The sequence below is a fragment of the Leucoraja erinacea genome, chromosome 22 (genome assembly GCF_028641065.1).
Source record: "Leucoraja erinacea ecotype New England chromosome 22, Leri_hhj_1, whole genome shotgun sequence".
NCBI lineage: Eukaryota > Metazoa > Chordata > Chondrichthyes > Rajiformes > Rajidae > Leucoraja > Leucoraja erinaceus.
The window spans coordinates 23140060-23161634 of record NC_073398.1 but is presented as its reverse complement, the minus strand read 5'-3'; the positions used below and the strand labels follow the sequence as shown (position 1 = coordinate 23161634).

General features: G+C 40.8%; 1 protein-coding gene across 6 annotated transcripts in view; it reads left to right on the top strand.

The window, feature by feature from the left end:
• LOC129707800 (tyrosine-protein phosphatase non-receptor type 12-like) overlaps nt 1-21575 on the top strand; it is a 93631-nt gene that overhangs the window by 67369 nt on the left and 4687 nt on the right. For 3 of the 6 annotated variants that reach the window (XM_055653132.1, XM_055653134.1, XM_055653138.1), the window contains exons 13-17: nt 1175-2100; nt 9889-9966; nt 13561-13658; nt 14191-14221; nt 18521-18649. In XM_055653132.1, coding sequence (XP_055509107.1) covers nt 1175-2100; nt 9889-9966; nt 13561-13658; nt 14191-14221; nt 18521-18649 — 1262 coding nt within the window. The remainder of the gene's footprint in view (nt 1-1174; nt 2101-9888; nt 9967-13560; nt 13659-14190; nt 14222-18520; nt 18650-21575) is intronic. The other 3 variants (XM_055653137.1, XM_055653133.1, XM_055653136.1) reach the window with 3 other exon arrangements.

The window sequence follows — 21575 nt, the reverse complement described above, 5'->3', positions numbered from 1 at the left end:
TCTCTGCAAATATGGGGGTTTATTCACACGGGTGGAAACAATTAGGATTGCCTTTCTGACTCCTCTTGCAAATGAAATGTCACTGCTGCACCAACAGGTAGTCCGTTTCGTTTAGGAGAAAAATTGAGTTTAGTTTGGGCCCAAACTTAACAGGTTGAGTGAGTGGGCAGATGCAGTATAATATAGATAAATGTGAGGTTATCCACTTTGGCGGCAAAAACAAGGGGGCAGATTATTATCTCAATGGGGTTAGGTAAGGGACAGGTGCAGCGAGACCTGGGTGTCCTTGTACACCAGTCACTGAAAGTTGGCGTGCAGGTACAGCAGGCAGTGAAGAATGCTAATGTAATGTTGGCCTTCATAACAAGAGGATTTCAGTATAGGAATAAAGAGGTTCTTCTGCAGTTGTATAGGGCTCTAGTAAGACCACATCTGGAGTATTGTGTACAGTTTTGGTCTCCTAATTTGAGGAAGGGCATCCTTGTGATTGAGGCAGTGCAGCGTAGGTTCATGAGATTGATCCCTGGGATGGTGGGACTCTCATATGAGAAAAGATTGAAAAGACTGGGCTTTTATAAAAAAATTATAAAAAATTATAAAAGGACTGAACAAGCGAGATGCAGGAAAAATGTTCCCAATGTTGGGCAAGTCCAGAACAAGGGGCCACAGTCTTAGAATAAAGGGGAGGCAATTTAAGACTGAGGTGAGAAAAAACCTTTTCACCCAGAGAGTTATGAATTTGTGGAATTCCCTGCCACAGAGGGCAGTTGAGGCCAAATCACTGGATGGATTTAAGAGAGAGTTAGATAGAGCTCATGGGGCTAGTGAAATCAAGGGATATGGGGAGAAGGCAGGCACGGGTTATTGATTGGGGACGATTAGCCATGATCACAGTGAATAGCGGTGCTGGCTTGAAGGGCCGAATGGCCTCCTCCTGCACCTATTTTCTATGTTTCTAAATGGTTTGTCTGGCAGCTGCCAAGCAATCTTTGAAATGCATAGAAGGTTAGATTTCTTTAATATTTTTATGTTATATCCGTCATTAGATGTTTTGTGTTCAGATTCTTTAATATTTCACTTATTGTTATTTTTTTTAAATAGTGCCGCTCTCTAATCCTTTCCTTTTTTTTTCCTCCCTGCCTTTTGTGTCTTCCCTAACCATAAATTCCCATAGCTGCCTGGTAGAAGGAGATGCAAAAGAAGAAATCTTGCAGCCTCCAGAGCCCCAGCCTGTGCCACCCATCCTTACTCCTTCTCCACCATCTGCTTATCCAGCTGTTACCACTGTGTGGCAGGATAATGATCGATACCATCCCAAGCCAGTCGTGCACTCTTATACACCACCACCTCCCACAGACCTCAATGAAAACTACAACAAACCTGGGGACACCTTCAAGCAAATTGAAAATTGTGCTGCACAGATTGAACCTATCGAAAAAAAGCTGGAAAGAAAACTTAGTATCGAAATAAAGAAGATACCACTCCAAGAAGGACCTAAAAGCTTTGAAGTATCCCCACCTGATACCAACAGTGCTCTTAATAGATTGCCATCAAATAAGGTTAAGTCCACGCCAGCAACTGATATGGAGCAAACAGGTAAATCAGTGGAAGCCGGCTGTGGACAAATTTCAGTAAACTCAGAAGTCTTGCAACACTCTGATGCTACTCAGGAAGGGAAGAATTCTGATGTTACCCTGAGACCAATTCAGTTACCACTTAAAGAGAGAGCCCATGCAATGTGGAACATGCCAAGCTATGAATGTATCCCATCTTTTACGAAGAATTCCATAGATGATACGTTGTACAACGATCAGTGTCATTCTTCAAAAGCATCCGGTTTACCACCAGAGCCATCATTGATAAAGGATCCCAGTGTAAATGCTTCGCCCCTCAGTTTTACTAATCCACTCCATTCTGATGATTCTGAGCCAGAGGAGATTGATTTTGGGAACACTGTACCTAAAAATGTTACTAGTGTTTTAACAAGTGCCATTGTTACTGCAACCATACAAAACGAAACTCCTTCAGCAAGAAAAATATCACCTGTGTCTATTGCCCGAGAACATCCACCGAGTACATTAAATTTAGCAGCAGAAAAATGTAAGTACTTAGTTCACGTTAAAGAGTGGATATCTGATCACTTAATTATTTTTGTAGGATTTATGGTAATAACTGATTATTAATTGCTACTATTTGGTGCCTCTAACCTTTCTTTCTGATCAATGCAAAACAAGAATCATATGTTTCTCTGGTTGAACCCAGTTATTGCTAAAAGAATAATGAAATGCATTGCTAAAATGACACCTAAATATTTGTGAACAATGCATTCAGATATTTTTAGGCCTGTATGGGCAGTTAACCGGATTTGAAAAGTAAAAGTGTCCAAAGTCTGGAACTCTGAAATAAAAATAGAAAATGCTGAAAATAGCAGTATCAAGCGGTTCAAGCAGTATCTGTGGAGAGAAACATAATTTAAATTTTCAGTTCGATGACCCTTCACATGAAAATCAATGACCTGAAATGTCAACTCTTTTTCTCTCCCTGCACGTGCTAATGATCTGAGTGTTTTCAGCATTTTCTGCAATCGTTTTAATTGATCTTTGATGCAACAGAATTCTACATGTGGAAGAGACAAAGTGCAGGAGTAACACAGCGTGTCCAGCAGCTTAGAAACTTAGAACATAGGTGCAGAAGTAGGCCATTTGGCCCTTCGAGCCAGCACCACCATTCAATATGATCATGGCTGATCATCCAAAATCAGTACCCAGTTCTGGTTTCCCCCCCCCCCCCCTCCCCCCCTCCCATACCCCTTGATTCCCTTACCCCTAAGAAATAAATCTAACTCTCTCTTGAAAACATCCAATGAATTAGCCTCCACTGTCTTCCGTGGTGGAGAATTCCACAGATTCACAACTCTCTGGGTGAAGATGTTTTTCCTCATCTCAGTCCTAAATGGCCTCTCCCTTATTCTTAAACTGTGACCCCTGGTTCTGGACTCCCCCAACACCAGGAACAGTTTTCCTGCATCTACCCTGTTCAATCCTCTAAGAATTTTACATGTTTCTATAAGATATCCTCTCATCCTTCTAAATTCCAGCGAATACAAGCCCAGTTGATCCATTCTTTTATCATATGTCAGTCCTGCCATCCTGGGAATTAACCTGGTGCACCTACGCTGCACTCAATAGTAATAATACCCTTCCTCAAATTAGGAGACCAAAATTGCACATAATACTCCAGATGCGGCCTCACCAGGGCCATGTACAACTGCAATTTTTGCTCCTAAACTCACATCCTCTCGCAATGAAAGCCAACATGCCATTAGCTTTCTTCACTGCCTGCTGTACCTGCGTGCTTACTTTCAGTGACTGATGTACAAGCACACCCAGGTCTGTTTGCACCTCCCCTTCTCCTAATCTGACACCTTTCAGATAATAATATGCCTTCCTGTTCTTACCACCAAAGTGGATAACCTCACATTTATCCACATTATACTGCATCTGCCATGCTTCTGCCCACTCACCCAACCTATCCAAGTCACCCTGCAGCCTCATAGCACCCTCCTCGCAGCTGACACTGCCACCCAGCTTTGTGTCATCTGCAAACTTAGAGATGTTACATTTAATTACCTTGTCTAAATCGTTACTATATATTGCAAATAACAGAGGTTCCAGCACCGAGCCTTGCGGTACCCCACTAGTCACTGCCTGACATTCTGAAAAGGACGCGTTAATTCCTACTCTTTGCTGCCTGTCTGCCAACCAGTTCTTTATCCATATCAATACCCTACCCACAATACCATGTGCTCTAATTTTGCATGCTAATCTCTTGTGTGGGACCTTGTCAAAGGCTTTTTGAAAGTCCAGATACACCACATCCACTAGCTCTCCCTTATCCATTCTACTTGTTACATCCTCAAAACATTCCAAAAGATTAGTCGAGCATAATTTCCCCTTCATAAATCCATGTTGACTTTGACTGATCCCGTCGTTGCTTTCCAAATTCGCTGTTATAACATCTTTAATAATTGACTCCAGCATCTTCCCCAGTACCGATGTAAGGCCAACTGGTCTATAATTCCCCGTTTTCTCTCTCCCTCCTTTCTTAAGTAGTGGAGTTACATTGGCAACCATTCAGTCCATTGGCTACTCTTCAGTCCAGAGTCGAGAGAACATTGGAAAATGAATGCCAATGCATCCACAATTTCTAGGGCCACCCCCTTGAGTATTCTGGGATGCAGACCATCAGTCCTTGGATTTAACACTATCCTTGACTTCCCTCGAAAGCCATGGTTGAGACACTTTCCCCGTTTTAATTTTTCACCAGACTGAGATGAACAATTTTTGGAGTTCTTCCATGCGGTCTTTCATTCTTTGCCATTGCACCTCCACTGTCAACCCTTTAAGTATAATTTGCCAGTCTATCCTAGCCAATTCCCCTAAGTCTCCTTTATTCAAGTTCAGGACCTTAGTCTTTGAATTAACCATGTCACTCTCCATCCTAATGCAGAATTCCACCATATTATGGTCACTGTTGCCCAAGGGGTCCTTTCACAACAAGATCGTTAACTAATCCTTCCTCATTTCACAATACCCAGTCTAGGATGGCCTGCCCTCTGGTCGGTATTTGTATGTTTCTCAATTCATTGAACTTTCTAAAGGCATTGCACTGAAGGAAATGCATGGGGATGAGAATGCAATAAGTAGTAGAAATGGCAGCGAAGATGTTTGAATCATCTTGAGGGTTTTTAGTAATATACTATATGATAGTACCATTACACATTGTTGAATGGTTCTTCTGGTGCACAATATCCACTAATGTATACTAGTCTGTGCTGGGGGGGTGGGAAGAAGAAAGGAAGAGGAGGAGCCAGAAGGCTGAGGGAGAGCTGAGAAAGGGAGGAGACAATAAGGCTACCGGAAATAGGAGAAGTCAATGTTCATGCCGCTGGGGTATAAACTGCCCAAGCAAAATATGAGGTGCTGCTCCTCCAATTTCCGGTGGTGTTCATTTTGGCCATGGAGGAGGCCCAGGACAGAAAGGTTGGATTCAGAATGGGAGAGGGAGTTGAAGTGCTGAGCCACAGGGAGATCAGGTAGGTTATTGCGGACCGAGCGGAGGTGTTCGGCTAAACGATCGCCAAGCCTACGCTTGGTCTCACCGGTGTAGATCAGCTGACATCTAGAGCAGCGGATGCAATAGATGAGGTTGGAGGAGGTGCAGGTGAACCTCTGTCGCACCTGGAACGACTGCTTGGGTCCTTGAATGGAGTCAAGGGGGGGAGGTAAAGAGACAAGTGTAGCATTTCTTGCGGTTGCAAGGGAAATTGCCCGGGGAGGGGGTGGTACTGGAAGAATTGACCAGGGAGTTACGGAGGGAGAGGTCTTTGCGGTAAGCAGACGGGGGGGGGGAGGGGGGGGGGATGGGAAGATGTGGCGAGTGGTGGGGTCACGTTGGAGGTGGCAAAAATGACGGAGGGCTATTTGTTGTATGTGACAGCTAGTGGGGTGGAAGGTGAGGACTAGGGGGACTCTGCCCTTGTTACGAGTGGGGGGGATGGGGAGAAAGAGCAGTGTTATGGGGTATTGAGGAAACCCTAGTGAGAGCCTCATCTATAGTGGGGGAGGGGAACCCCCTTTCTCTGAAGAATGAGGACATTTCCGAAGTAATTTAGTTGATGAATTGATAAGGGGAGAGAGAGATAACACAAGCAAATTACATGAGTGCTGGAGAATTAATAATAATCAAGCTATTTTAGTGGAGAGAAGAAAACCTGAGGAAATATTTCAGATTAGTAACATAGCAGATCTGGCCAGTTCTGGTACAATCAAAATAGAAAGTTAAGGACAGCTGTTGAATTCAATGTTGAGTCCAGAAATCTGGAATGTGGCCAGGCAGTGAATTAGGTCATGTTCCATTGGGTCTTGTAACATTGCAAGAGGTCACAGTCAGATAGGTCTGAGTGGAATGGATAGTTGAAGTGGCTGCTGTCAGAAATCAAGAGATCAGCCTTGCAGACTGAATGTTGCTGCTCTACAAAGTGGTTATGATTTGTTTCTCCAATGTAGAGGGAATTCATTGTGTACACCAAAAGCATCACATGAATTTAACATCGTGCCATTGAGTCACTTCTTCACCTGGAAGAACATTCTACTTTCCAGGATGCTGGAAACAAAAGAATAATATTGCATCTTTGGGGTGACATGAGAGAGTATTGATAATAAGGAAGTAGTGAGTGAAGATGTGAACCGAGCAGGAAGTTGGGATGTAGCTCTTTTTAAATGGTAAAATCTCGTTGAAGGTAGCAGAAAATGGGAGCATGATCTGATGCCTGCGGAGGTTGGTGCAGTAAGGAATAGGAGAGTTGTGGTATATCCCAGTCCATAACACAAACCAGGTCTCCCAATCGACTCCATCCCCACTTCATGATGCTTCAGAAAGGCAGCCGGCACAATCAAGATCCAGGAGCACTTATACCCGGTTATTCCCTTTTCTCCTTTTCAGTCAGGCAGAAGATACAAAAGTTTGAAAGTTCATACCACCAGATTCAGAAAGTAACAGGTTCTTCCCCACTGTTTTCAGACTATTAAACGGACCACTTGTAAGCTAAGGGTGTGGCCCCTTATAGTTATTTTGCACTATAATCGGTACACGTGGCAATATTAAACTAAAATTCCATCAATACTTTGTATGAAAGGAGAAGGGACGAGAGCAGAGGTAAAGTACAGTAAATGTGGTCAAGGCCTCTGCTCATCGTAGAGGAGATGAAACAACAGTTGAGGGGCGAAAACATATGCTTAGAGGCACATGAGAGAAAACACAAACAAAGCAATGTGCAAGTTAGAAAGGTAGAGCTTTAGGGAGACAAGATAACAGACATGGAGAAAATGCGAACTTGAATTGCCATCCTTGTAAGAGGCAGGGTAGAAGGAGGCATAGCCAATTGTAATGATAGTACCGATTCTAATAAATATCGAGACTTTCCACAGGTAAGTCGAATGTAATAAATAGAGACTTTCCACAGAATTCCATATTCTGTGGCTTTTGGTAACTCGAGTTCTTGGATCTGAACTGAGCTGTTCTGCTATTGGGCATCCATCTGTGTTATTGGCTGTTTTTCTTCATAAATGAGGCTTGACCTATTGGGCAAACCCTAAAGCTCTACCTTTCACAACTTTCACATTGGTTTGTTTGTGTTTTCTCTTTCTAACTTCCCTCATTAATCTATCAACCAGTTTACTTAATTGGTATCTCATGGCAATCCTGGCCTCATTTTACCAGAGATGGTCCTTTGTCTTGCACTGCTCGCGAGACAGAATGAAGCTAATTTCAGCCCATCGGAACTCATGCAATCCCCTTGGTCACATTCCTCCCCCCCCCTTCTTTATCCACGCAACTTATTTGCACTCGGGTGGGTCCATTAACTTTCATTTTAGATTCTCTTTGCCATTTACCCACAGTAGGGGCAATTTATAATTGTCAATTAACCTATAAGCACATCTGTGGGAGGCATCTGGAGAAGAAATGGAGACATAGATTTGTGCAGATTTCTGCACAAATAGCACATAGTCAGTTTCTAAGGTAGACATAAATGCTGGAGAAACGTAGTGGGTGAGGCAGCATCTATGGAGCGAAGGAATAGGTGACGTTTCGGGTCAAGACCCTTCTTCAGACTCTAACCTGTCAGATTTTAACCTGTGTCTCCAGTGCGAGGGAGCAGCACTGTTACAGTGTTTGGGATGAAGACCCATCATTTATTTATTTGCCTCCGTACTCCACAATTTGAGATTTGTAATAGAAAAAAATCGCATGTGGTTAAAGTGCACATTGTCAGTTTTTATTAAAGGGTATTTTTTATATATTTTGATTTCACCATGTAGACATTACAGCTGTGTTTATACATAGTCCCCCTATTTCAGGGCACCATAATGTTTGGGACACATGGCTTCACAGGTGTTTGTAATTGCTCAGGTGTGTTTAAATGCCTGCTTAATGCAGGTATACGAGAGCTCTCAGCACCTAGTCTTTGCTCTAGTCTTTCCATCACCTTTTGGAAACTTTTATTGCTGTTTATCAACATGAGGATCAAAATTGCCAATGAAAGTCAAAGAAGCTATTATGTGACTGAGAAACACAAATAAAACTGTTAAGAGACATCAGCCAAACCTTAGGCTTACCAAAATCAATTGTTTGGAACATCATTAAGAAAAAAGAGAGCACTGGTGTGCTTACTAATTGCAAAGAACTGGAAGACCTCCACAGCTGATGAGGGAAAATTCTCTCTATAGTAAAGAAAAATCCTCAAACACCTGTCCAACAGATCAGAAACACTCTTCGGGTGTCAGGTGTGGATTTGTCAATAACCACTGTCCGCAGAAGATTTCATGAATGAAAGTACAGAAACTACACTGCAAGATACAAACCACTGGTTTGCCACAAAAATAGGATGGTGCCATGAAGTGCTTAAAAGAACAACCACAGTTCTGGAAAAAAGATCTTGTGGACAGATGAGACAAAGTTTAACTTGTATCAGAGTGATGGCAAGAGCAAAGTATGGAGAGGAGAAGGGCATGTATGGCTGCTGAAGGTACTGGCTCACTTACCTTCATTGATGATACAACTGCTGATGGTAAAGCATAATGAATTCTGAAGTGTATAGACACATCCTATCTGCTCAAGTTCAAACAAATGCTTCAAAACTCATTGGCTGGTGGTTCATTCTACAGCAAGACAATGATCCCAAGCATACTACTAAAACAACAAAGGAGTTTTTCGAAGCTAAAAAATGGTCAATTCTTGAGTGGCCAAGTCAATCACCCGAACTGAACTCAATTGAGCATGCCTTTTATATGCTGAAGAGAAAACTGAAGGGGACTAGCCCCCAAAAACAAGCATAAGCTAAAGAAGGTTGCAATACAGGGCAGGCAGAGCATCACCAGAGAAGACACCCAGCAACTGGTGATGTTCATGAATTGCAGACTTCAAGCAGTCATTGCATGCAAAGGATATGCCACAAATACTAAACATGACTACTTTCATTTGCATTACATTGCTGTGTCCCAAACATTATGGTGCCCTGAAATGAGGGGACTATGTATAAACACTGCTGTAATTTCTACATGGTGAAACCAAATTGTATCAAAATGGCCTTTATCAATATCTGACAATGTGCACTTTAACCTCGTGATTTTTTTTTCTATTACAAATCTCAAATTGTGTAGTACAGATGCAAATAAATAAATGATGGGTCTTTGTCCCAAACATTATGGAGGGCACTGTATGTTCTATTCATCCCTCCAGAATGGAACTAACCTGTCATCTCTCTCCTTTTCCCGTGACTTTCCGTCTGAAGTAGGGTATCGACTTGACAACGTCACCATTCCTTCTCTCCAGAGATGCTGCCTGTCCCACTGAGTTACTCCAGCATTTTGTGTCTACCTTCGGTTTAAACCAACATCTGCTGTTCTTTCCAACACATCTCTCTCCCATTTGTGTCAAAAGGTCTTCAAACTTGGAAGGTCAATTCTGTTTCTCTTTTCACAAATGTTGTCTGATCTGTTAAATGTTTCCAGCATTGTCTGTATATATATTTAATATAACATATTGCCATATTTATTCTGGAACCTGCAATATTATGTGATTGCTTCATCCTTCCAAATTTGTAGAAACGTGTATTTGAACACAGCAATAATGCATGCACTCAGATTTTGAAGTAACTGCACTGGTTCCTGTAATCTGTGGGATAGTAAATTAATTTCATTTAGAGCTCGACACCTTTGTAGAGGTTTTTTTAAAAAATACTTGGTGAAAACAACAAATACATGGCTGCAGCAAACATTAACAGTAATATTGTTTTCATAAACAAATTTTTTAATTTTATTTTGAAAGGTTCGGGGAACAAAGAAGACAGCCCACCCCCTTTGCCAGAGAGAACACCTGAATCTTTTGTGGTGGCTCATGAATCTGGTAAACGTTTTCACTCGTAATTATTATAGAGTTATTTTGTCACTATTCATGGAGATATCAGTGGTATCTGCTTCTTTATTGGGCTCACACAACCCGTTAGATGGTGCAGAATTAATTTTGTTTTGTTAAGCACTAGAAATGGAGAGAATAATTTAGTTACATAACACCTGCCTTTTACGTTGGGTGAGTGGTTATGCAAATTGTATAGAAGGTTTCGATCAAATAAGTTAAATACAAACAGCTAAATATAACTCGGGTTGGTCACAATTGATGACTTTTCAGGAGTAGACTTTTCAGGAGTCAAATTTTCGATAGATAGGATAATATCTACTAAATAAAATTGTAATATCAGTTTTATCATTGACATTAATGGACATGCTAGTGGGAATTAATTGAAATGGTCATATTTTTTTGTAGTGTTGAGCAAAACACAGTGTTGGAGGAGTCTGTAGGTCAGGCAGCATCTGTGGGGGGAACAGACAACATTTCAGATCGGGATCCTCCTTTGGACTAGGAAGGAGAGAAAGCTGGAAAAGAGCTGATGGTGGGATAAGTGTATATAGCTGAGGGAAGGGAGGGGTTAATTGGTGGCGCAAGTGACAGAGGAGACAAAAGTGTGAGTTAAGGAGAGAAGAGTAGTGCAACATAAACCCAGAGAGACAGAGTGCAAGTGTTCAGCAAAGCAGGTGCCTAATCTATGCTGAGTCTTGCTAATGTAAAGGATGCCACATCAGGAATGCCGAATGCAGTGGATGAGGTCTGAAGAGGTACATGTGCATCTCTGTCTAACTTGGAAGACTGCTGGGGTCCCTGGATAAAGTGAAAGAGGGACTGGTGTTGCATCTCTTGTGATTGTAGGGGTGAATACCTGGAGAAGGGGCCGGTAGAGTGGGAAGGGGTGAGAGACCATTAATGGTCCCCATGGAAAGTGGAAGGCGGTAGAGATGGAAAGATGTGATTATTGGTGGGATCATGTTGGTGGTGGCAGAAATGTCAGAGAATGGTGTGTTAGATGTGGAGGCAGATGGGATGAAAGGTAAGGATATCCTTGTTTCTTCTGGGGGAGAGGGCGAGGATAGATGATGTGATGTACAGGAGACATGAGTGAGGGCTCCAGCCACAACAGCAGGGGGAAGCCATCTCCACTGAAGAAAGAGGTAATCTCGGATGGCCTGGAATACAAAGCCTCATGTTGGCAGTAGATGCGGCAGAGATGGAGAAATAGAGGTTAATGCATGGCGTCCTTGCAAGAGGCAAAGTGGGAGGAGATGTAGTATAGGTAATTGTGGGAGTCGCAGGGTTTGTTGTTGGCGTCAGTTGATCGTCTGTCCTCTGTGATATTGTACGGTTGTTTGTTTTCCACTGGGTGGTGCTCTGTAGAAACCAAATGGATCATCAAAGATTAAAACTTTCTCTAATGATTTGAAAATCTGGACAGTTTGGCATCTATGGGAGCTGATTCCAATGTAAATATCACTCATCAAATCCCTGGTTGTTCCATCCTTATTATTTTGCTAAGCCGATGTTTTGGAGCATTATATTAATAAGGAACAGTACTCCAGAAAATCTATGTCCAATGCCATCAGAGTTCCAAGTGTTGTTGGATTAATAGATTTTTATCGTAATTTCCAATCGTGATTTTAACTGCACTCCACTTTAGAGAATTGTTTTGTGTCCCTTTCCCTAACTATACTTTAACTATAAACACTGAATGAAACTCTTTGTGCTCTTCCCATTGAATGAAACTCTTTATTGTGCTTTTCCCACCCTGATGAGGGCATAGTTTGCTTTCCAGTTTGAAAATCTAGGAACTAATGCACGGTTAAATAGTGGAAAGAATGCATCACTGCACTGCTATTTATTACAGTGGAACATGGGGTTAATAAACTGGAATTAAAAAAAACAGAATATCATTTATCACAGCCATAAAGAATGCTGTAAAACCCTGAACAGTTTGGGAAGCATCAATAGGGAGAGAGTCTTGAGTTAATGCTTGGGACTCATCAGAACGGATGTAATCAGCATGTATTGCTGTCTTTAGTTGATTGCTTGCAGCACCTTCATGTGGAGAAATGCTTAGCCTCTATCTTGATTCTTTTCATGATTTCTCTGAGATCACCTGCAGTGCCCTTAAGAAGCTAAATTAGGTATAAGGACATGCACTGCTCTTTCTACTATTCTTCCACTCTTCCTCTCCCACGTAATTGAGATAACCTGAAGGTTTGATCGGGTAAGAAGTAAATGTAAATTTCTTTGTCCTTTTATTCAAAATTGATCACTCACCAAAATATTTGTTTGACTGACTTGGCAAATGAAATTGTTTGTAGTTCAAGAAGGAATTGCAGATGCTGGAGAAATCGAAGGTAGACAAAAATGCTGGAGAAACTCAGCAGGTGAAGCAACATCTATGGAGCGAAGGAATAGGTGACATTTCAGGTCGAGACCCTTCTTCAGTCTGAAGAAGGGTCTTGACCTGAAACGTCACCTATTCCTTCACTCCATAGTTGCTGCCTCACCCACTGAGGTTCTCCAGCATTTTCGTCTACATATATATATATATATGTCGGGTTATGGTAACTTTTTTCAACTTGATTTCAAGTGACATTTTTATCATATCAATTCTGTTTTTGAGAAATATTTCCCAATTTCCACATCCTTCATTTCCTTTGTGAAAACTGAGAGTGGATCTTCCAATCCCCATTCTTGGTGAAATCCTTCCTCCATCTTAGGACCTTTGCTCATCGATAATGAGCTTATAAAATAAAAATAAAATGATACATCACTTTTTTCTTTAATTCATTTATCTTTCATTTTTAATTCACTTTCAATACCTGGAAAATGGCTAAATGACTGATAACTCAAGATGTAAAAAGTGCCATATGTTGATTTAGAAAACACTGCAAAAAATAATACATACCTTTGCCACTAAATTTTCTCTAATTTGGTTCATTGTATATATTTTTTCTGTGAGTTATTCTTAGTTGAGAATTTAGAGATACAGCACAGAAACAGGCACTTCGGCCCACCAAGTCCATGGTGATCCATTTAAACGTTATGTTATCCCTCTTTCTCATCTACTCTTTACACACCACAATTTACAGAGGCCAATTAACCTACAAACCCGTATGTCTTTAGGATGTGGGAGAAAACCAGATCACCCAGAGGAAACCCACACGGTCATAGGATTAACTTGCAAACTCCTACACGGATAGCACCTGATGTCGGGACCGAACCCGGGACTCTGGCACTATGAAGCAGCAGCTCCAGTAGTTGCTCTGCTCTGCTGCCCAGTTGTGCTACCTTGCCGCTGTGAAATGTTCTTTTGATACATTCCAATTTACTTGAATAAAAGATTAATATTTGTAAAGTGATTAGCGCATAGGTGAATCATGGTTAATATTCTCAAAATTAGAATGTGTCATAGTTTGCTGTGGGCATTACTTCTAGTATTATAGCATTCTTGCTTGAGAATTGAAATGTAACAATTAAAAAGGAATAAAAATAAAAATAATAGTCAATGGTTCAATGAATTTTCTATTCAATATTAATCAATTTTTAATTTCATGAAATTAAATGTTGATAATTTCCCCATAGATTCTCCTGTTAGACCTGGTCATATTGGCAAGTCTGCAGAATGGAGTGGCTTTCCACAACCACAGTCTGTTGAGCAATTAAAGATGGTGAGGAGTAAGGTAATATGATATGATATGCCATTTATTGTCACTATACATGTACAATGAGATTAAAAGCAGCTTGTACTTAGTGCATACATATAATTTAGTACAAAAAACAAGAAACAGAAAACAAAACAAAAGGGGGGGGATAGGTGCACAATTCTGCGGCGCTATATACATATCTATAAAGGCAAAATGGTGAAGGATGAATAGGTAGTATTCTCAGGCAGATGTTTAAAGATTATATTAAATATTTTTAAAAAATAAAAAATATATTAAAAATTACAGTTACAATACACATTACAGTTCCAAATTTCAGTACGTGGATAGAATAGATGGAGGTCCGGGTGTTGGGCTGTGAAGTCAGTGCATGTGTGAATTAAGAGTAGTTATGACTTTCGGAAAACAACTATTCCTGAGTCTATTTGTCCTAGATTTGATGCACCTATAGCACCTTCCGGTGTAGCACTATATATGTAAATCAAAAGCATTCAGTAATAACCATATTCAATTTTTGAAAGATATTTCAACACTGTTCCTTTTTAAACAGAGCCTGAAAAATCCCCGAAGTCAAAAAAGGAGTGAGTAACCATTAATACATTTAAATTACTGGAAGTGTATATATTCCTTTTCTACTTTATTTCAAATGTTTTTTTTAAATTAAGTGAATGAAAAGTTGACTGAATGAAAAATTGCCTTCCCTTTTTCTTAAGACTTGTGGCATGAACAAATTCTCTCTTTGCAGTCAAAACTGGTTTGAGTTTAGACTGTGAATTTCTATGATATAGGATGAATGAATAAAGATTGAGGTATTTACTTTTCTTAGTTACTTTAACACGGTAGTTGAGTTGTTTGTGGCACAAGAGACTAGATGCTGGAATCTAGAGGAAGGAACAAAGTGCTAGAGGAACTCGGCAGTCAGGCAGCATCTATTGAGGGAAATGGATTGTCAATGTTTTGGGTCTGAAACCTTTATCGGGATTGAAAGAGTAAAGGGGAAGTAGCCAGTATGAAGTGATGAATAGGAGGGTGGGGTGATAGTTGCATCCAGGTGAGGAGGGGTTGCAAATGGAGTCAGTGGGGGAGGGAAGAATGGAAGCAGTGTCTAGAGCTTAGGAGGTAATTGGTGGAGGCAACAAAGTGCTTTGGTTGATAGATTCTGATAGGCAAGAAAGGTGAAATCTGGAACTAAATAAGAGGTAAAATGGGAAGATGGGAACAGGGGAAAGAGGAGACCAATTGGGAGGAGGATGTAGACGGGTGCAGTGGATTGGGAAGAAAATGAGAGGTAATAGACTGGAGGAATGGCGTTGAAAAGAATGATGCGTGGAGAGGACCTAGGTAGATCAAAGGTGAAAGGGCCATAGAGAAGGTTATCTGAAACTGGAGAATTCAGTGTTGATGCTGGAGGGTTGCAAAATGCCTTGGTGCAATAGGCCTGCTGTTTCTCTAGTTTGTGTTTGATCTTACTCTGGCAATGGGGAAGGTCAAGGACAGGCACGTTAGTGTGGGAATGGATTTAGGAATTATAAAAAGGCTTACAATCAAGAACTCCAGGTGGTCATCTTGGACGGATCTTAGCTCAGCAAATCGTTCGCAGTCTCCACTTTGGTCTCACCGAGGTAAAAGAGGCCACATTTAGAGCACTAAATGCAAGAGACGAAGTTGGAGGAAAATAGCGTAAATCTCTGCCTCCTCTAGAAGGCCTGTTGAGGTCACTGGGTGGTGGTGAGGGAGGAGGTGTAAGGACAGGTGTTGCACCTATCATGGATGCGAGGGGAAGTGCCTAGGGAGGGTTGAGTAAATGATGGAGTCACAAAGAAAGTGGTTGCTTAAGAATGCAGAAAGAGGTGGTGAGAGGAAGATGTGGTCGGTGGGGTGATCACGTAGAGGCTGGTAGAAACGCTGAAGAATAGTACTGGAAGCAGAGGTTGGTGGGGTGAAGGGCAAGGACCAAGGAAACACTATTCCTCTGCTGTCTGGGGGAAGGCAAGGTGAGTGCAGAAGTGGGGGAAGCAGGAGATGGTGGGCGAGGGCCCCCACAACGACAATGTTGTGGGTTGATTATAACCATCAATGTCCATCAGCTAGTGGACAACACATCCAGGCTTAAAAAAAGAGAGAGCCCTGAGAAAGGTTTGGAAACAGATTGACTATTGACAGATTGCAGGCCGTGTTGCAAATTGTTTTGTTGGGATTCATTCATTCATAGACTTTTACTGTGCAAAAGCTAGGTGGTTAAATAAATTTATTATGACTAGGCCAAACAGATTGGACACAGTGACCAGTCATCAGTTTTTCTTAAGCATGTTAAATTTACCACTTGTAACAACATCTTAAATTACTCTTCTACGCATTGACCTCTAAGTAAATTCAAATTTGCAGTGTTGTTAAGTATCCTCTATTTTCAGATGTTCACCTTTGTGTTTGAGAGGTTGCAATCCATTAGTGAAGGTATTCCCATGATAGAGCTGGACAAAGATATGAGAAATGTAATAATGGTTGTCTGTGTTTAGACAGGATGCTGTGTGATTTGGCAGGAAACATGGTGGTGATATTCTCCTGCAGCTGTTGACTTTCTCGTTGGTTAAGTTTGTAGTTTTGGAAAATGCATGTTTCCACAGAACAGACTGTTAAGAGTACAAACTGTGGCCTTTTGTCTAAAACATGCTCAGCATCTTAACTCCTATATCCAAAATGGTCTGTTGAAATACTCTGCTATGGTAAAGACATAGGGGTTAAGGGGCGCTGTCCAGTTGGGTATGGCTGCTCTGCCTGCAGCTGTCCATTCTTTCACTTTTTTATTTTTTAGTATGTTAAAAAGTGTCGTTTGGAGGTCTATTCTATTTATGTGTGTGTGGGGGGGTGGGGGGGGGGTGGGTCGGGAGAGCCTGTATTTCTCAGTCCCTTCCTGGTCGGAGAGGCGGCTTTGCTCCGAGCAGCAACTTCGACCCATCCTCGCTGCCTACCATCGGGGTCTGGAGTGGCGTTTCCTGAGGGGATTGGCCAGAACCACGGCTTTTGCGGCGGCACAGTGCTGGAGCGCTATCGCGGAGCGGGCGATGCCTTTCCTGGGTCACCGCGCTGGAGCTCGGGTATGCTGAGCCTGCCGATGAACATCTGGACTGTGAGCTGCAGGACTGTGGAGGGGCCAGCCGCGGGCGGCGTCACTGACCTTAAACATCGCGGAGCCTGGGATCTCTCGCCGGGATCACAGTAGTGCAGTGGTGGAGCTCCATCCAGCGCCTGTTGGCTTTGGAAGCCGCGGTCTCCGATAAGGAAGCGGCCGTTCCAGGTATCCCAAGCCGCTGAGAGGGTTCTCCCGATGCCGGAGCACCATCACTCAGCGAGAAGGGCCTGAAACATCGAGCCCCGTAGCGGCGACTGCGGAGGCCTCAATAGGCCCAACTGTGGGATGGGGACAGGACTTTGTGCCTTCCCTCACAGTGGGAACCATTGTGGGGGGATGTTTTTATGTTTTATTTTTAATTTCTTTATAATGTTATGTTGTATTCTTCTTAATGTGCTGCCATGGCAACTTGAATTTCACTACAACAATTGGTGTATGTGACAATAAATAAACCTTATGGACATCGGAGTCGGTTATCTTGTGGCTGTTGACAACGACGTGCAGCTGTGAACTTCCTTGGGATATAGAGACAGCACTTCACTGCTAGATGTAATAGATAGATATGCAGGGTAGGAGTTGGACAAGACCACAACATCTGAGCACCATGAACTTACTGTGAAGCAGGTGCTTCTACCTCTCCCTGATACGCAGTCCAGCCCATATGACGAATGGTGAAACCTTTGGGCTAGAGGGCTGATCCTGGCGAGCGGGAGGATGAGGCAAGTCTCTGTGAAACGGAGAAAACAACATTCCCTCGTGTCTCTTTGGTGAAGCGGATGTGCCCTTATGTCTTCAACCTTATATTCTAGGGACTTAACATTGGTTAGTAGAATAGCAGGGACCTGCAAGTCCCCTGCATTTCAGTGTTACTTGTAGGACACCTCATCTAACACATTTACGGGCATAATGGAGACTCCCCGGTGTTTCCAGGTACTGCAATTACTTTACTGTCATCCTCCAAGGTCAGCAATTCTCCTGTGATTGGGGATGCTCTAGCTGTCGGGAGCTTAGTTGCCATCAGTTGATTGCAACAGTCTTAATCCATTTAAATTGACTAGCCATCCTGGCAGTTACATCAGTGATTTGTGCTGTTTCGTTTAACTGAACAAGTTCAAAACTGCTGTATTTGATCTTGACCTGTTCTTCTGCTTGCAATCGGTCGCCACAGTATGGCACCATCTTTTTCTCATGTTAATTATGCTAACATACAAGCATTTAAGTTATGTAATAAAGCAGCAAGAAAGAAAGTTGCGCCAGAAAAGTATAAAGATCCTAGAGTTTGAACTTTAGGAATGATGAGATATGGGTACAAAATAGAAAAGTTGACCATAAATGAGCCTCGGATAAATATTCTACCTCGTGAATAGGGTGCTGCTTTTTCTTTAAAGACACACACCCAACCTGATTAATACAACTTAGTATCCAAGAATATATGGAGCAAGGTGAAACTTGCTGATGTGTCTTGTAGATTGTATACCACTTGCATATTTTGTTCATGTTATGCAGATTGGTTGTGAGCCTCCACAGCTGTTAAATACATTGATTGGTATGCAGTTCATTAGTATACCTAATTGTTGTTTGAAAAATCTTTGGTTCGTATTTGCCAAAGGGAGACACAAAATGCTGAATGAGCTCAGCGGGACAGCCAGTATCTCTGGATAGAACTAATGGGTGACGTTTTAAATTGAGACCCTTCATGTGTATTTGGAATTAAATTCCTAGATTTCATTAGGTATTCATCTTATTTCAGATACTCCTGAAACGGGAGACTGCGGAAGGCCCTCGGGTCTGTTGGGATTAGCGACTGCTGTAACCAAGGGTGAGGTAGGACATACTCCAGAAACAAATGCAAAACGAAGAGAACGTTGTTCAGATTTAGGTGGGTATACGTAATACTATGAGTCTGCAACAAGATTTGTAATTTTGGATGAGTATAATCATATAAATTTCACAATACTTTATCGCGAAAGATGCTGAAATCACTTTTTTCGTAATTTGATAATTGTCCCATCTGCAATAAAATCCAAATAATTAACTTTTAAACTTGTATAAATGCAGTGCTTTGAAATTTACGACTTGCCATCCCTTTGGTTTGGCAGTGAGGAAATACTTCATTGAAGCACGAGTACATTGAATCATTGGAGCAAGTTCATTTGGTGTTATCGATTTGCTATATGTTTCTCCAAGCAGAGAGGATTTTTTATTTTCTATTTTTACTCGGAAGATCAGGGACTTGCCTGATGTGAAACCCACAAATAGTCCTGGTTCAACATATCACTGGGGCAGAATAATTTGAATATATGTTGCATGAAACTGTTAGAAAAATAATCAATTAAGAATCCTAGTTAAGCAAAATCTTTGTATTAGATTTATAATTAATATAAAAATGTTTTCTAATCAAATGTTTGGGAGATAAAAGATAGAAAACTTCATATCTAAACATTTCTTTAAATATTTTGTGTAATTCAGCATTTGTTTTAATTTCTTGAATGATTCTACTGTTAATATTTGGAGTAGTTTAGAAAAAGTAGTACATGCTTTCACTATATTTAACCTGGCTGCAAAATCCTTGGTGTCGAACCACAATCTTTGAAATGAAGAATGTGGGCTAACCTGTATATGATATTTGAAATGGTTCTTGGTCGGCTCAAAGGATTTTCATTTTATTAAAGTGCCAGACTGATGAGATCTTTGACAGCACAGCTGTTGTAACTTTGTAGGTATCGATCAAATTGGTATTGTTCTGGTGGATCCGCACAAAATTAAAAATAGTTGCAGACTAATCATTATTCGGACTAAGATCACATTTGCTTAGAACGAAATAGTTTCCTGCAATGAATTGGGCTTTGTCAATGGAATAGTGATTTATTATTACATTTTTCTCATCCAGCTGGAGTACTTAATGTTGTAAATGGAAAGGGAATATTAAATACCAAATTACCAATTCTAACACATTTAATTATAAAGACCTGCTCCTTCCCCACCATGCAGTCATTTTAGATTTATTAAACGCCTGCTTGTGATTGAGATTTACAGTGATCCACAATGTAACTATACATGACTGAACAATTAATTTCTTTAAACTTTTCAATCCACGAGCAGCATATCAAGAAGAAAGTAATATGATGGTAGCATGGAAATGATGTAATCGATTTAAATTTGGGATTGAAATGTTTTGCTACTTTTTTTAATATGAACCAGAGTGCCTGCAGTATGGAAATGCATGTTAGATCTGCATGATACTGGGTAACTAACTGTAATTGCTTCTAGATAGGTCGCTCATCTAGCTTCAAGACCCCTACATTTATATGAACAATTTGGTGTATGTGGCTCTACTAACCTACCAAACATTAATATCAAATATTTTGTTACAAATCTACTGGAGGGAAAGAATGATTATTATGAGAAATTATTTTGTGGCCTGGTTGGGTTTATTCAACTAGTTATTTAAAGCTCCGTGCATTATTCATCTGGAGTTGTTGAAGTCAGTGAAGTTTACAAATCTTACCAATGGCTTCAATATTGTTCCTAACTGCAGCATTTATGGTATTTGGTAACAGTGGGTGAACAACTTCACTTGACAGTTTGAGTTTTTCTTTGTGAGAATGTACTGGCCACTCAATTATTTATCCCCTTCGTCTGATCACTTGACATTGTCTGGAGAAGACAGAAGGGCTCAAAACGGCAAGGCAGCCAAAAAACAAGTTTTATTTGAAAAGAAGCTCTGAAATTTTCCTGACTCAAAGAATGTGAATGATACTGATTATAAACAAAATCTCATGGCTGAGACCTGCTGTCTGAATATCTTGATTCTTGGCAGCCTCTTTTTGTCTTAAAGAGAGTGTCTCACTGGATGTGAAAAGATAATAGTAAATCCTAACCTGCTGTCAAGCTTTAGTTCAAGGCCCTACCTTGTGATAGTTTTGAGGATATGTATGTTTGACGAAATTTAGCCTTCATTATAATTGAAAACTGGGTTCCTTGCAAAAGTAGATATGTTAGAAAAATGTTATAATTAAAATACCAGTGAAAAGTAAATATTGTGTCCATCTAACATGCAAAGCATATTTTTATTTGCTTGCTTTGCGGTTTTCTTTCTTGCCTTGCTTTCCTTGGCTGTCAGCTATCTTTATAAATGGTGAAAGTTTCCTGCTCAACAACAGGACAAAATTATGAAGTTGCTTAATATTCCATAATTTTTGTACACTTTCAAATTAAAATCTGTATAGATAAACTTGCCTCTATTGAAAGAATATTCAATCAACACAGTGGGAGACAGCAATCTCTTGTTCATATCACATATTCTCGTACTATTACTGGTCACTGTTTACAAGTGTTTATATAATTTCTGATTGTCATTAAGGCTGATCGTTAAATTTCCAATCATTACTGTTTTACTCAAAAGTCAAGAAAATACTGTGAAACTTTTGAAACATGCAGAAACTGATTTCCTTAGATCAGTAGAGTATTTAAAATAATGTAGATTTTAAAATAACAGCTATTACAAGTATAATTAAAGAGTTAAGCAAAGAATTGTAGAAATTTTACTACACATTTGACCCATTAATTCCATGCAGCCTCAAAAGAGCTTCCCAACTTTCAGCAATTGATCTCAAGTCATATCATGCAGGCCATAACCCCTCATGTGAATATCCAAGTACCTTTTAAATATGGTCTCTTGCCTACCACACTTGGGTAACAAATTCCATACCCCTCTCAATCACTAGATTATTACTCGTCCTCCTACCGGTTATTTTAAATCATCACTCCCTGCTTTTAACCCCAAGGCTAAGGCCAATGGGTTT